We start from the raw sequence: 13,323 nt of genomic DNA, 5'->3' as shown, positions 1-13,323 counted from the left end.
GGGATCAAACATCCATAAACGACACAGCATCAAGCTATTCGTGTTTATTACGGTAGTTAGAATAGCATTACAGCACACATACCCACCCTAAAAACCCATCGAGTCACATTCATTCTGCATGACTGTCGACTCACAACTGCATTACGCATTACGCGTAACGTCGCTCCTTGTGCTATAACCATATCACACCGCCATCTCCGTAGCGATGCGAACAAGTACTCGTTTTATGGGCGCATGACACGGTGGTCGACTCACGACTGAATTCAAATTGCTCTCTACGCGATAACCATACATCACACTGCAATCTACCGATGTGACCATATACTACGGACACTATAAGACATACAACATATGCCATCTCGTCATACAATTCCTTAGGTTTGAAAAAAATAGTTCCCATGACTTACGCCTCATCCTTCGTATGTCTTAAAAATACTGAAATTCTATTATTTTCAGAGCATCAATAACTTATCATCGGATACCCGAGGAAATAAATCTTACGGAGCTAGGAATCAATGGAAACCCCAGAACTATATTGGACCAAACTCTGAAACTAGAACGACAGGTGACACAAAAAGAAGATGGAGAAAGCGGCAGAAGAAGAGAAGAAAGAGGAAATTGGGAAGGAAAAAGTAGAAGAGACTGAGGAGAAAGGGAACAAAGCCGATTTCTTTAATCACAATAGGTTACATACGTAGGAGAATAAAACCAACTGTTAACCAAGTTAGGGTGCCATACGTTTTCCTATCTAGTTACATGACACCAATACAATTAGAATTATATTGCTCAGTATTATACCAACGTATGTATAAACATATTCATGAATAGTTAATGAAGTCGAATTTATTAAGAAAAGATTATAACCTAACATAATTTTTAAGACCAGAAATAAATGTCAATAAAATTCATGTACTTGATAATTAATTAGGCCTACATTTCAACTTCTCGATTCCCTAATTGATTTTCACAGTTCTCCTCATAAGATAACATGTGATTTTCGTTGGAAACGTCACGAGTCCAAAGGTATGTTATACTCCAGTAACATAGTATATTTAGATTTTATATGAGGCATAAGATTACAAAGACACAGCATATTCTTGACTTTAGTTCACAACAGAATTTCTTTATTGTCAATAAAATAGTTAATTCACATCTCTTAAGCAAATAAAATTCTCATGTAACAATGTTTATATTTTCGTCTTGCATTATTTCTTGTAGGCCTATACTTTACTCGAAAATTAAGTAATGGCAGAAAACCCACTCCATAAGCATTAAAAATAATAATACATGAATACATCGCTACGACATCAAGATAAGAACAAATGTCAAATGCTGCCATAGTTCATTCATTAGTTTTTGACTATTATTATTGTTATTATTATTATTATTATTATTATTATTATTATTATTATTATTATTATTATTATTATTGAAGCTCATATTAAGTGACAATGGATATCGTGTAGGCCTATGCGTTGTTCTTAATTTAGAATAATTTCCTACTTATAGGCCTACTACGCCTAAACCTTAACTTCAACATAATCAAAGCAGGCCACTTAGGGTGATGAATTTGCTATGTTATATTTTATTTAACGACGCTCACAACTGCAGAGGTTATTTCGGCGTCGCCGGATGTGCCGGAATTTTGTCCCGCAGGAGTTCTTTTACATGCCAGTAAATCTACTGACATAAGCCTGTCGCAATTAAGCACACTTAAATGCCATCGACCTGGCCCGGGATCGAACCCGCAAACTTGGGCATAGAAGGCCAGCATGAATTTGCTATAATATAGGCTTATTCAATCAACGTTACTTTTGAATTTAATAAAATAACTGCCTCACACTAACAACCTACACTGTTTTATAATATTTCATACCAAATTATATGTTACTAATATTTAGAGCCTACGATTTATTTATAATTAAGAATTTCAAATATGAGATTTAGTAGCAAACAATTTCTCAAATTATGTTAACTGATAGCGTAAAAGAACAGTTTTATTAATATTGAAATCAGACGAAGTATGAAAACAAGGAAATCAAAAGATAAATATTGTATGAACCGTTATCGAAGATGAGAGATCGTAACGGTATTAGACTGAGGAAAACCATGAATACATGGGCAAATTTATGACAATAGTCTGTTATTATTACTGTTATTAATCCATTGTACTCGGCGACAACCTGCTTCGTATATTAAGCTGTCTAACCTGTTGGACTGTACCTTTACCACCTGTCGACAACCGGAACTAGAAGATGACATCCTAACAATCCAGAGCTTGAATCCGGGACCTTGTGACTGTTGCTTATGTCATGGGAGGGGGGAAGCGATGTCCAACCAGAGAGAGGACGGGACAGACGTTCACCACCACCACCACAACCACCATCACTACCACCACCACCACCACCACCTCCACATCTGCCACCACTGCACGTGTTAAGAGAGATAGCCCCTCAGGCAAGCACACACACAGAAATGTCCACACGTCTCTGGCCGCTATAATAACAAATACTGTGTAGCAGGTTGCTAGAAGCCAGGAGATACCGGCAGCATCGCATCAGCGAACTCGCCTCCACTTGCCAGCATCAGCAGTAAAACTAAAGTACTGAGAGAGCCCCTACTACCAAAGGCAAAAGCGTATGAACATACACATACACACACAACAATAGCCTATCTGAAAATGTCAGTCAACTATTGTACGCGCGGGGCGTTTGCTCAAATGAAGTATATTTTGTTCCCAAACCCAGTATATGCTATAATACTAGAGCCAGCAGAGTACCAGCCATACATACACACACCTCACATACATACACACACACAAACCGAACCATGCATGCATTATTATGTCGAGGGATGAAAGAGGAGAGAAGTGGGACTAGCGGGGGCGAGGTGAGGAAGGGTATGGAAGGGCGATATTCAAGTTTAATGTGCAAGCTACAAGAAGTTGGGAGAATAGAGTCAGATACAACAACACAATGGCCGCCATTGTTTCCCATTGTGCCACCCCGATGATGGCCATTGTTCCTCGGCACACATACACCCGGAGCCCGCAAAAGTAGAGTCGTGATATTATTAGGCCCACAAACACATACACAGAGCGCCGAGCTATTACAAAAGACACCAACTATAGTACACTGTTTCCACAACTGCATAGGTATCCGGCAGCGGTGGCGGTGGGGGGAGAAAAAGTTATCACCCTATCGCAATAAAGCCCCTCTACAAATTAATCTATTTATACATATTTAAGTGCCGTGGGAGGCGCCTCATTCAATGGATTACAATAGCGGTTTCCTTCTAGAGATTCGAACCCTCGAAATTTCATACGCCATTGGGCCGACAATTTGTCACGCCAGCCGGACTGCAGAGTTGTGTGCTAACAGCCGCTCTGTGAATTCGTGCGCTCCAAATTCCGGACACATTCGCTTAACGTGTCAAGTGCGTATTGTCGCAGTCACGTGAGTTATGTATAGGCAAATAATAACGTTATTCCGCACAGGCGACCTTTCGATTTCACCTCACTACAGTAACGAAAGAAAATAAAAATTATGTGGGCATATTTTAAGTTGCTTCAGTGCAGTTTAATTATTGGCCCTTATGGACTACTGGTTTCAATGATGAATTATTATTATTATTATTATTATTATTATTATTATTATTATTATTATTATTATTATTATTATTATTATTATTATTATTAGGCCTACTATCCCGTCAACTACTGACTCAAATGACAATAACATAAGATATAGATAGTCAGGCAAAAGAAAAAGAATAAAAAATACTCGTACGTTGGGTCGAACAATTTGGGCCTACTCGTAAACCTGTATGAGGCGAGAATGAGAATTAATACAGTTTTGAAATATTATTATTTTTATTATTATTATTATTATTATTATTATTATTATTAGGCCTAATATACATAAAATCCAGACGTTTGAGATGGGCAGGACATGTAGCACGTATGGGCGAATCCAGAAATGCATATAGAGTGTTAGTTGGGAGGCCGGAGGGAAAAAGACGTTTGGAGAGGCCGAGACGTAGGTGGGAAGATAATATTAAAATGGACTTGAGGGATGTGGGATATGATGGTAGAGACTGGATTACTCTTGCTCAGGATAGGGACCAATGGCGGGCTTATGTGAGGGCGGCAATGAACCTCCGGGTTCCTTAAAAGCCAGTAAGTAAGTAAGTAAGTATTAGGCCTAATATCTCGTCAACTACTGACCAAAATGACAATAGCATAAGATATAGACCGCCAGGCAAAAGAAAGAGAATCACAACTACGTTGGGTCGAACAATTTGGGTCTACTCGTAAAAGTGTATGAGGCGAGAATGAGAATTAATACAGCTTTAAAACATTATTATTATTATTATTATTATTATTATTATTATTATTATTATTATTATTATTATTATTATTATGGGAGTATAAGGGTACAGTACATCAGTTATTCATAGATTTCAAAAAGGCATATGACTCGGTTAAGAGAGAAGTTTTATATGATGTTCTTATTGAATTTGGTATTCCCAAGAAACTAGTTCGATTAACGTGCTCATAATTTTCAACGTGCTCATAATTTGTGTGTACGTTTTGTAAGCAATGTTCGTAAATATGATCATATTACCCCATCCCTGGAAGCAATAGGTTGGCTTAAACTAGATAAGAAAAGAAATTTACATTCACTTCTCTTTCTCTTCGAAATCTTGAACTCTTCTATTCCTTCGTACCTGTCGTCTCGCTTCACTTACCTTTCTTCCCACCACAATCTGAACACACGCTCTCGCCATGAAACAATACTAACAATACCATCCCATCGCACCTCCTCATACTCATCCTCTTTCACAATAGCCCTGCCAAGACTCTGGAATTCGTTACCTGCTAGCATCAGGGACTGTCGAAATAAAATTCAATTCAAACGCAAACTTACTAGGCACTTGGTCAGTAATTGAGACTCGTTCAGACATGGTTTCTTGTAAATAGTTCTTTTAATCTACCACAAAATATCTCAATATCCGGTAATTTCATCACTATAGAATTTTGTTATTGTAGGTTTAATTTGTAATTTAGTAAATACAAAAATATTCTTTGTTCTTAACTTCTATGATAAAATGCCTAGCTTTCATTAATCAGGTATTCTTGTCGTACTTTAATTTTTATTGTAATTGTAATTGTAAATTTAATATTAATTGTAATCTTATTGTTCATGTTATAGTTGTAATCCCCTGGTAGAGGGGCACAGAAGGCCTGACGGCCTTATCTCTACCAGGTTAAATAAATAAATCTAAAATCTAAATCTAAAAAATTAATTAAAATGGGCCTTAGTGAAACGTACAGCAGAGTCCGTATAGGTCTATTTCTGTCAGATGTGTTTCCAATTCAATGTGGGCTAAAGAAAGGAGATGCACTATCACCTTTATTTTTTAACTTTGCTCTAGAGTATGCCATTAGGAAAGTCCAGGATAACAGAGAGGGTTTGAAATTGAACTGATTACATCAGCTGCTTGTCTATGCGGATGACGTGAATATGTTAGGAGAAAATCCACAAACGATTAGGGAAAAGACGGAAATTTTACTTGAAGCAAGTAAAGATATAGGTTTGGAAGTAAATCCCGAAAAGACAAAGTATATGATTATGTCGCGTGACCAGAATATTATACGAAATGGAAATATAAAAATTGGAAATTTATCTTTTGAAGAGGTGGAAAAATTCAATTACCTGGGGGGCAACAGTAACAAATATAAATGATACTCGGGAGGAAATTAAACAAAGAATACATATGGGAAATGCCTGTTATTATTCGGTTGAAAAGCTTTTATCACCCAGTCTGCTGTCTAAAAATCTGAAAGTTAGAATTTATAAAACAGTTATATTGCCGGTTGTTCTTTATGGTTGTGAAACTTGGACTCTCACTTTGAGAGAGGAACATAGGTTAAGGTTGTTTGAGAATAAGGTGCTTTTCGCGTATCTTTTAAATGTTCCTCCTCCCACTCCCTATTGACATTGACATTGGATGCTCCATGTCCCGGCCGATAAGTACGTCTTCCTCTATCTCTAGTTACGTGGAGACTTCACTGCCTTCTAGAAAGACTAGTCTTGGGTTTGTCTTAGACTGACTTCAATAGTGATCTTGAGCCATCACGAACCACAACACAAGGGATTTCCGCTACTTGGGTGGACAAAGAGGGCATGAGGACATTTTCCCGGGATTATCCCGTTTCCCCTCAGAATTATCATCATTCTACCAATACATTATAATCACCCTCAGTCAGCAAGGTCCCGAGTCAGGCCTTTAGAACAAATAAAAAGGGCTTAAAAGTTGTACACATTGTGTTTAATAAAGAGTATTACTAAAAGTTTGACTTTTGTTAAAAATCCTGATGATGCCATAGATTGAACTGTCCAAACTTGAACACCGACGACGTAGGCTATATCCAGAAGAACTGCTGGGTTTCAAATTGTTTAAATTAAGTACGTTTGTTGCAAAATGTGAATATTTTCTTGTAAATAAATACACAAGAGAGAATAGAAAAAGTAACCTTAATAATTGTTTCACTAATTGAATATGTACAATAAGACAACAAAACTTCATCATTTTTAATACAGCATAACAGGAACACCTGCATTGAACGTAGTGGGGTCTAAGTTGAAAAGTGATAAAGTGTTTGTAGTCTTATTGTACATATTCAATAAATAAAACAATTATTAAAAGGTTACTTTTTAACTCTCCCTCGTACAAAATTGAAAAACTATAGTTACAGCAGAATAGCTGTTTATAACGATCCCAAAGAACAGGCTATCCTTATCAGCCCTTTTTTTCATCTGAAGACAAAAATAAAGCCAATCTTCGAAACGTCGATAATTCCTTATTTATTACAAGCAATGGAAAATCTAATGTATACCTCTTCTTAATAGCGCACAGTTGCTTTCTTTCTCTTTCAGATCAATACATAAACCCAAATTTTAACAACATTAAAAATTTCCATTCTCAGTAATTATATTACATTTATTCTGTTCAATTTCTGTGTAAAACGCAAACACATCTTGAATACTTAGTAATGTACTTTCAAAAAAGTGACTACAGTTTTTAAATAACAAATGATGGCAGTCTTTGACTTTTGGGATAAACAACGTGATTGATCTTTCCTATAATTTATCCTACTCCAACATTCAATTCATTATCCAGTTCCTTTTGTGTCTGAATATATTTATTCGAGTATAAAATTGCTTTTTGACGATAACCTGCCTATCAGATATTCCTGAACAAAAACAAATCATCGGTTGTTCCGGGCATAATTGTATTATACGTAATTGTATAGTTTCGTACTTTGCTGATAATGGACTATAGCCAACACAGCGATTTTTAATGTAGCTACTTTTAGAGTGGTTTCCGAAAGGAAACGAATTTTATGGGATAGTCTTTCATATATAGATGTGTCTATATGTCCCAATAAATTATATATATAGACTACTGCATAGACCTATATATACGCTTTAACTCAGTATTAAATTTCAACTCAGTAACTCACTCTACATTTCATAAGTCTAAAAATATGATTGATGAAAGTTATCAAATTGTCTTAATCACCTTTACTTCAAAGAGAAAAAGGGGTAAAGATATGACAAGGTATTTCTTACTTCATTCCATTTTTAAAAAATTGCCAATTTTTTATACTAGCCTACCGATATTAGGTCTACCTATCTCCATATGGATAATTCAAGCAAAAATTACGTTACAACTATGAGTAGTGGCTTTCTATTGGTTATTTAATAGCATTACATCAATTGAAGGGTTCAGAGCCATAGTGGGCCAAGCGCCATTTATTAAAAACGGGGAAAGCAAGGGTCAAAGTTAAGTGAATACCATAGTTTAATGAAGATTGACATATCATTTAGTTTTAATGTGTATACTTTACATTACTTGCTATATGTTTCCATTGAATTATGGCGATAACTTCATTTTAATCCTTGTTTTCTACGGTTTTAGTAAATGGCGCTTGGCCCAGTGTGGTTCTGAACCCTTCAATTGTACTGTTATTTAGTCTCGAAGAAATCTCTAATGGCGATGTCGTATTTTTTGGGAGATAAGTTCGAATATTTAAGATCGGATTACCTGATATTTGCCTCACAGATAAAGAATTTTTTAGTCGGTTACTTTACGACGCTTTATCAACTGCTGTGGTTATCTAGCGTCTGAATGATATGAAGGTAATAATGCCGGCGAAATGAGTCCAGGGTAAAGTGCCGAAAGTTACCCAGCATTTTCTCTTAATGGGTTGAGGGAAAACCCCGGAAAAAATGTCAACCAGATAACTTGTCCCAACAAGGATTTGAACCCAGGTCCACTCGTTTCACGGTCAATCATGCTAACCGTTATTCCACTGCAGTGGACTCGAGATGAAGAAAATCTTGGAAAAAAATCCAACCTGGTGATCAGGCTAAGAGGGATTCTAACCGACACCCGAACGCGTCATCGGATCAAAATCCGCTAGTCAACGTCAATGGTCCTACTGTTTTTTTTCACTAGACATTAATATAATTTAAATGAATGTCTACAATAAAAATAACTAATTAGGGCCCATTTGATATATGAAATATCGTAAGTCCAAGAAAAATATATATCAATAAATACGTGTAAAGAGTATGAAGATCACTAATTCTGTAGGCCCACTTAAATTCTTTATATATAAATAGAGGTTCTACCCAATTTATAAACTGCTGGTGTTTCCCAAGGCCTAATGCAATAAAATTAACGACGTCATTGTATTATCAGAAAGCGTGGCCAGATTTCTCGAATGTCAAATGCATAAGTGTTTCACTTTAAAAATGAGTTTATAAAAAGAAGATACATATGAGATATTTAATTTATTAATTTCATATAGTTTAGGTATTTCATTGGCCGGCATAGCCATGCCTCCTGCAAGAAGAAACTCATTGGTGAACATTTGACAATAGCTGCAAAAATTACGATTAATGAAACAACAAAATTAGACAGATATTTGAGATTACTATATATCATACTCTGAGCTGGGTACTTTTGTTTAGTGACAGTACATAGCGTTGGGGATAGTGCGAAACCTCGTAAGTCTTGAGAACGTTCTCCTCTAATAACCATTATTACCATAAGAGATATATTCTGTAGAACCAAAAAAATTAATATTTACGTTGAAAAAAATTGTAAAAGGTGTTATAAATTATTAATCATTTTCAGTATTTTAAAAAGAGCAACTAATACGTCATGATTACTTCAAAAAAATTCAGCCCGGAAGTTACCACCGAAATAATAATTAGATGTAAATATAAAGGAGTATGAAGCAGAATAAGGCATAACATGCTGTGAAATATTTCCATGGTAACGTGACTGTTTGTCTGGCAAGACATCACGTTGATAATGAAAAAGGTTTTATTCGCTTACATACTACTCTTTAATATCTTGTTTTAGTTAAGACACCAATATTCTTAGCTAATTTCTAAGAGTAAAAGTAAAATAAAAGTAAAAAAAAAATCATAGATTTTTTTTTTGTACATAACTAAGATTGAAAGTAAAATTATAACAATAGATTCATAAACATAAACACGCGTTAATAATGTAAAAATAACAATACAGATTCAGGTATTTAGATGGAAAGTATATAACTTAGGCCTACTTTTTTATTTACTCATAGGCTATATGTGTTTATTTATTTCCTATTTATTAATACAAATATTTCAATTATTTCCGTGGCGTCGTGGTCTAAGCCATCCTGCCTAGCACTCTCTTTACGGAATGCGCTTTGGTTCGAGTCCTCATGGGGGAAGAAATTTTCTCATGAAATATCGACCAGTTTATGGGACCTATGATGCACTTGGGGAGCTACGATAGGTAACGAAATCCGGTTACGCAAACCAGCTATAACGACTGGGAGGCTCATCGTGCTAACCACACGATACCTCCATTCTGGTTGGATGATCGTCCACCTCTGCTTTGACATGTGGCCGTGAGGCCAGCAGCCGGCTGGTAGGTGTTGCCCCTTCATGGGCTGTAGTGCCACTGATTATTTATTATTATTATTTCAATTACCGTATTTAGTCCTTTGAAGGAAATGAAAATCTAGTTACTATCGTGTTACCAAGTTATTTACTAGTCTACCAAACCCTCCCCCCAAACAACTAAGAAAACTAAGAATGAGAAATGTGCATGTCTATTTAGAGTATATTTCTATATTGTGTTGATTTCCCTCAAGCAATTCAAAGAAGCTAATATATGTTATCTAAATTCACGGTATTTAAAGTTCATATATACCCTAGACATACTTTTTCAAAAAACAGACTTAACAAGCATAAGTTTAGTATGAATAACATTCTAATAGCTCAAAAAATCGAGTGTGCTCCTACACATGGTAAAAAGAAATTAGGGTAAAGGTTGGAATTATTGTGATACTAATAATATCATGATAGTTCTTTTTGATAATTTTTTACACTTTTACTGAGCGAGAGGAAGATCGGTTTATATGTCAACGTATTAAGAAAAAATGTTTGTGAACAAGTTTCTGCACAAAACCGGTCCTTCTCTCGCTCAGTAAAATTGTAAAAAATTCTCAAAATATACTGTCATAATATTACTTGTATCACAATATTACCAACCTTTACCCTATATATCTCAGCCAGGAATATTGGAAAACACATTTTCGTCAAATTCTCTAAGAGTATGTTCTTGTAGCATGACTTCATACCCAGTATAGCTTAATAAAAAATACAAATATTTCTTATTAACGTCTTAGTTACAGTCATATTTTACAGATGGGACATCATTAAATAGCGGAGTATTTCATTCCTAATGACACAAACGTTTTTAATTCATATACATTTTTTCGTAGTTTATACAGAGATATTAAATAGCAGGCCAGACTAATCAATCTCAGAAAAATTGTCTACCCCGTACCGGTTCCAGTGCTGGAAATCATAAAACTTAACTCAATTTAACAGCGGGGACGTTTTACATGATATTGATCCCTCAAAGGCCGCATGATTAAGTGAAGTGAGTATTAATCATGAAATCTCATTCAAATGCGTGTTTCAATTCATTGGCGGTACTTGGAAATTATCAAAAGGATTTATATTTAGCTACTAGCTTGTAAACCGTGAAATCCCCTTTGAAGTGTTTTTGTACGTATTGATTGTATCGCCTCCAATGATGGAATCGCTTTTCAAAAGGACTGCTGATTGGTTTTCGAGATGCGAGTTTCGACCCACTGACTGCAAATAATATAAGAGTGGGTGGAAGGGGATGAGGGATGCAGTATGATAATGGATACCAACAGTATGCACTTACGTTTCAATTCATATAATTATTGGAGTAACTAGGTACTATTTCCGGGTGTCCCCATTTGGTGCCTGTCCACTGTCAGCCACACAAAACAGTTTCATCGTGCGGCTAGATCCGGCTTCCTTTGTTTTGCATGCAACGCTCTCTACAAACAACTTAAAGCCGAACCAACTGCATTCATTACGGCACACAGCGGCTGGGTTTTAATGCTGAATTGCCTGCAATTGAAATCCGTAACATAAAGAAACTTTTATTTTACAGTAATGTGTCGTATTTTTATAAAATTAAATGTTCCTTTATTATTACTAAATATCATTATTTCACAATTATTTTTAGTACTTAATTCGTGATTAATAGAGTAGAGTGCGGCAATAAATTATTCACAGCACATTAACTGCTCTTTGACACTTGGGGTTTCCTTCAAGATCACTAGAAAACAATTACGTAAGTACTTAATAAGTATTTCGTCATTTAAAACATGTGAATGACAGTAAAAAGTCGAAGTACTCATGGTAAACCACTCCATAACTTTGTCTACTAAAACTTCTCTTCTCTTCAAAATATGTGACTGGTTCTCAGTCAATAAATTAGTATAAAATTGCAACAAACTAACATAATTCAATTTAAATCCTGTCCAAATTCAACGTCGAAAATTTCTAGCGCAATAATTAATAATAGATCCCTATTAGAAACAACAACAACCAAATTTCTTGGCTTAAAATCGATAATGTGTTAAATTGGAAAAATTATATTAAAGAAATTACCCCCAAACTAAATTCAGCTTGTTTTGCTATTAAATCTATGCAAAAGATAGTAAATATCAATAACTTAAAAACAATATACTTTGCATACTTCCACTCGGTAATGAGTTTTGGAATAATATTCTGGTGAAATTCCACAGATAGTAACAATATATTTCTATTACAAAAAAGAGTAATTAGAATAATAGTAGGAGCCAAATCTAGGGAATCGTGTAGGACTATTTTCAAAAAACTACAAATAACGCCCACGGCTTGCCAGTATATCTTTTCATTAATAATTTTCCTCGTATGTAATCGTGAAAACTTTGTAACTAATTCAACAGTTCATAGCATAAATACAAGCCAAAAAAATGACTTTCATACTCCATCGGAAAGTCTATCGTGCTATCAAAAAGGAGTGCGTTATATGGCAGTAAAAATTTTTAATAGCCTGCCTATCGATATAAAAAATGAAACTCAAAACATAAAATTATTTAGGGCCAAATTAAAGAAGCACCTAATTTCTCACGCCTTCTATTCTGTAGGTGAATTCATGACATTCAATAACACTTCATGAAATTGATACTAAAACTATGTGTTGTACTAGTAGACTATATTGTAAATCTCGTCTGTATATATTTCATCTAGACTGTGACTTTAAATTAAGATGTTATAATAGTATTAATTTTTTTGACTTGTTCCATATTCTAGCTGTAAGCATGTATGAATACCATGGAATGTTAATAAATACAATACAATATCACAAGGTTGCTGGAAATTCAAAGTCCAATCCTACTGATGAAAACCCTTCAGTTGACTATCTGAAAAACTATGTGGGTGATTCTACAAATGGGGGGACAGTTTCATATCTCAGCTCCTAAAAACTGTTTAATGTGCTGGCAGAGTAATTTTAAACAATTTTCCCTAAAGAAAATCTACACCTCTTCAGTTTCTCATAAGTTATCTTTGAAAATTACTGCAAAATAGAAAGGAAAAAAAATAATATTATACAGTATATGCAATTTGTCATTAACATGGATGTCCCTCATATGGCCTGTTCAAGATCAAATGAAATATTTTTCCAAATGTCACGTTATTCTTTTAAGTAAACGTATGTTACATCAATGTAGGTATAATAATTATTATTTGTTATAAAGAGTAATTTTTCCATCAATAAAAGAGGAATAAGGATTTATTAAACTTCGTCCCCCAAGGTCTATGACATTAGCATAGATGAATTTAATTTGACCATAGGAAGGAAGGGTACTTTTTTCTTTAC

General features: G+C 34.9%; 1 protein-coding gene across 6 annotated transcripts in view; it reads right to left on the bottom strand.

The window, feature by feature from the left end:
- Positions 1 to 13,323, bottom strand: part of LOC138710867 (uncharacterized) — a 2,470,114-nt gene that overhangs the window by 1,871,990 nt on the left and 584,801 nt on the right. For 3 of the 6 annotated variants that reach the window (XM_069842041.1, XM_069842042.1, XM_069842043.1), the window contains exon 1: positions 2,224 to 2,451. The exons of 1 other annotated variant lie outside the window; for it this stretch is intronic. In XM_069842041.1, coding sequence (XP_069698142.1) covers positions 2,224 to 2,262 — 39 coding nt within the window. In that variant the 5' untranslated portion in view covers positions 2,263 to 2,451. Of the gene's footprint in view, positions 1 to 2,223; positions 2,452 to 13,323 lie in introns of those variants that run through there. 2 more of the 6 variants (XM_069842038.1, XM_069842039.1) reach the window with 1 other exon arrangement.

Source organism: Periplaneta americana, chromosome 12, assembly GCF_040183065.1.
Source record: "Periplaneta americana isolate PAMFEO1 chromosome 12, P.americana_PAMFEO1_priV1, whole genome shotgun sequence".
In the NCBI taxonomy this organism is placed as follows: domain Eukaryota; kingdom Metazoa; phylum Arthropoda; class Insecta; order Blattodea; family Blattidae; genus Periplaneta; species Periplaneta americana.
This window is presented reverse-complemented; position numbering and strand designations above follow the sequence as displayed.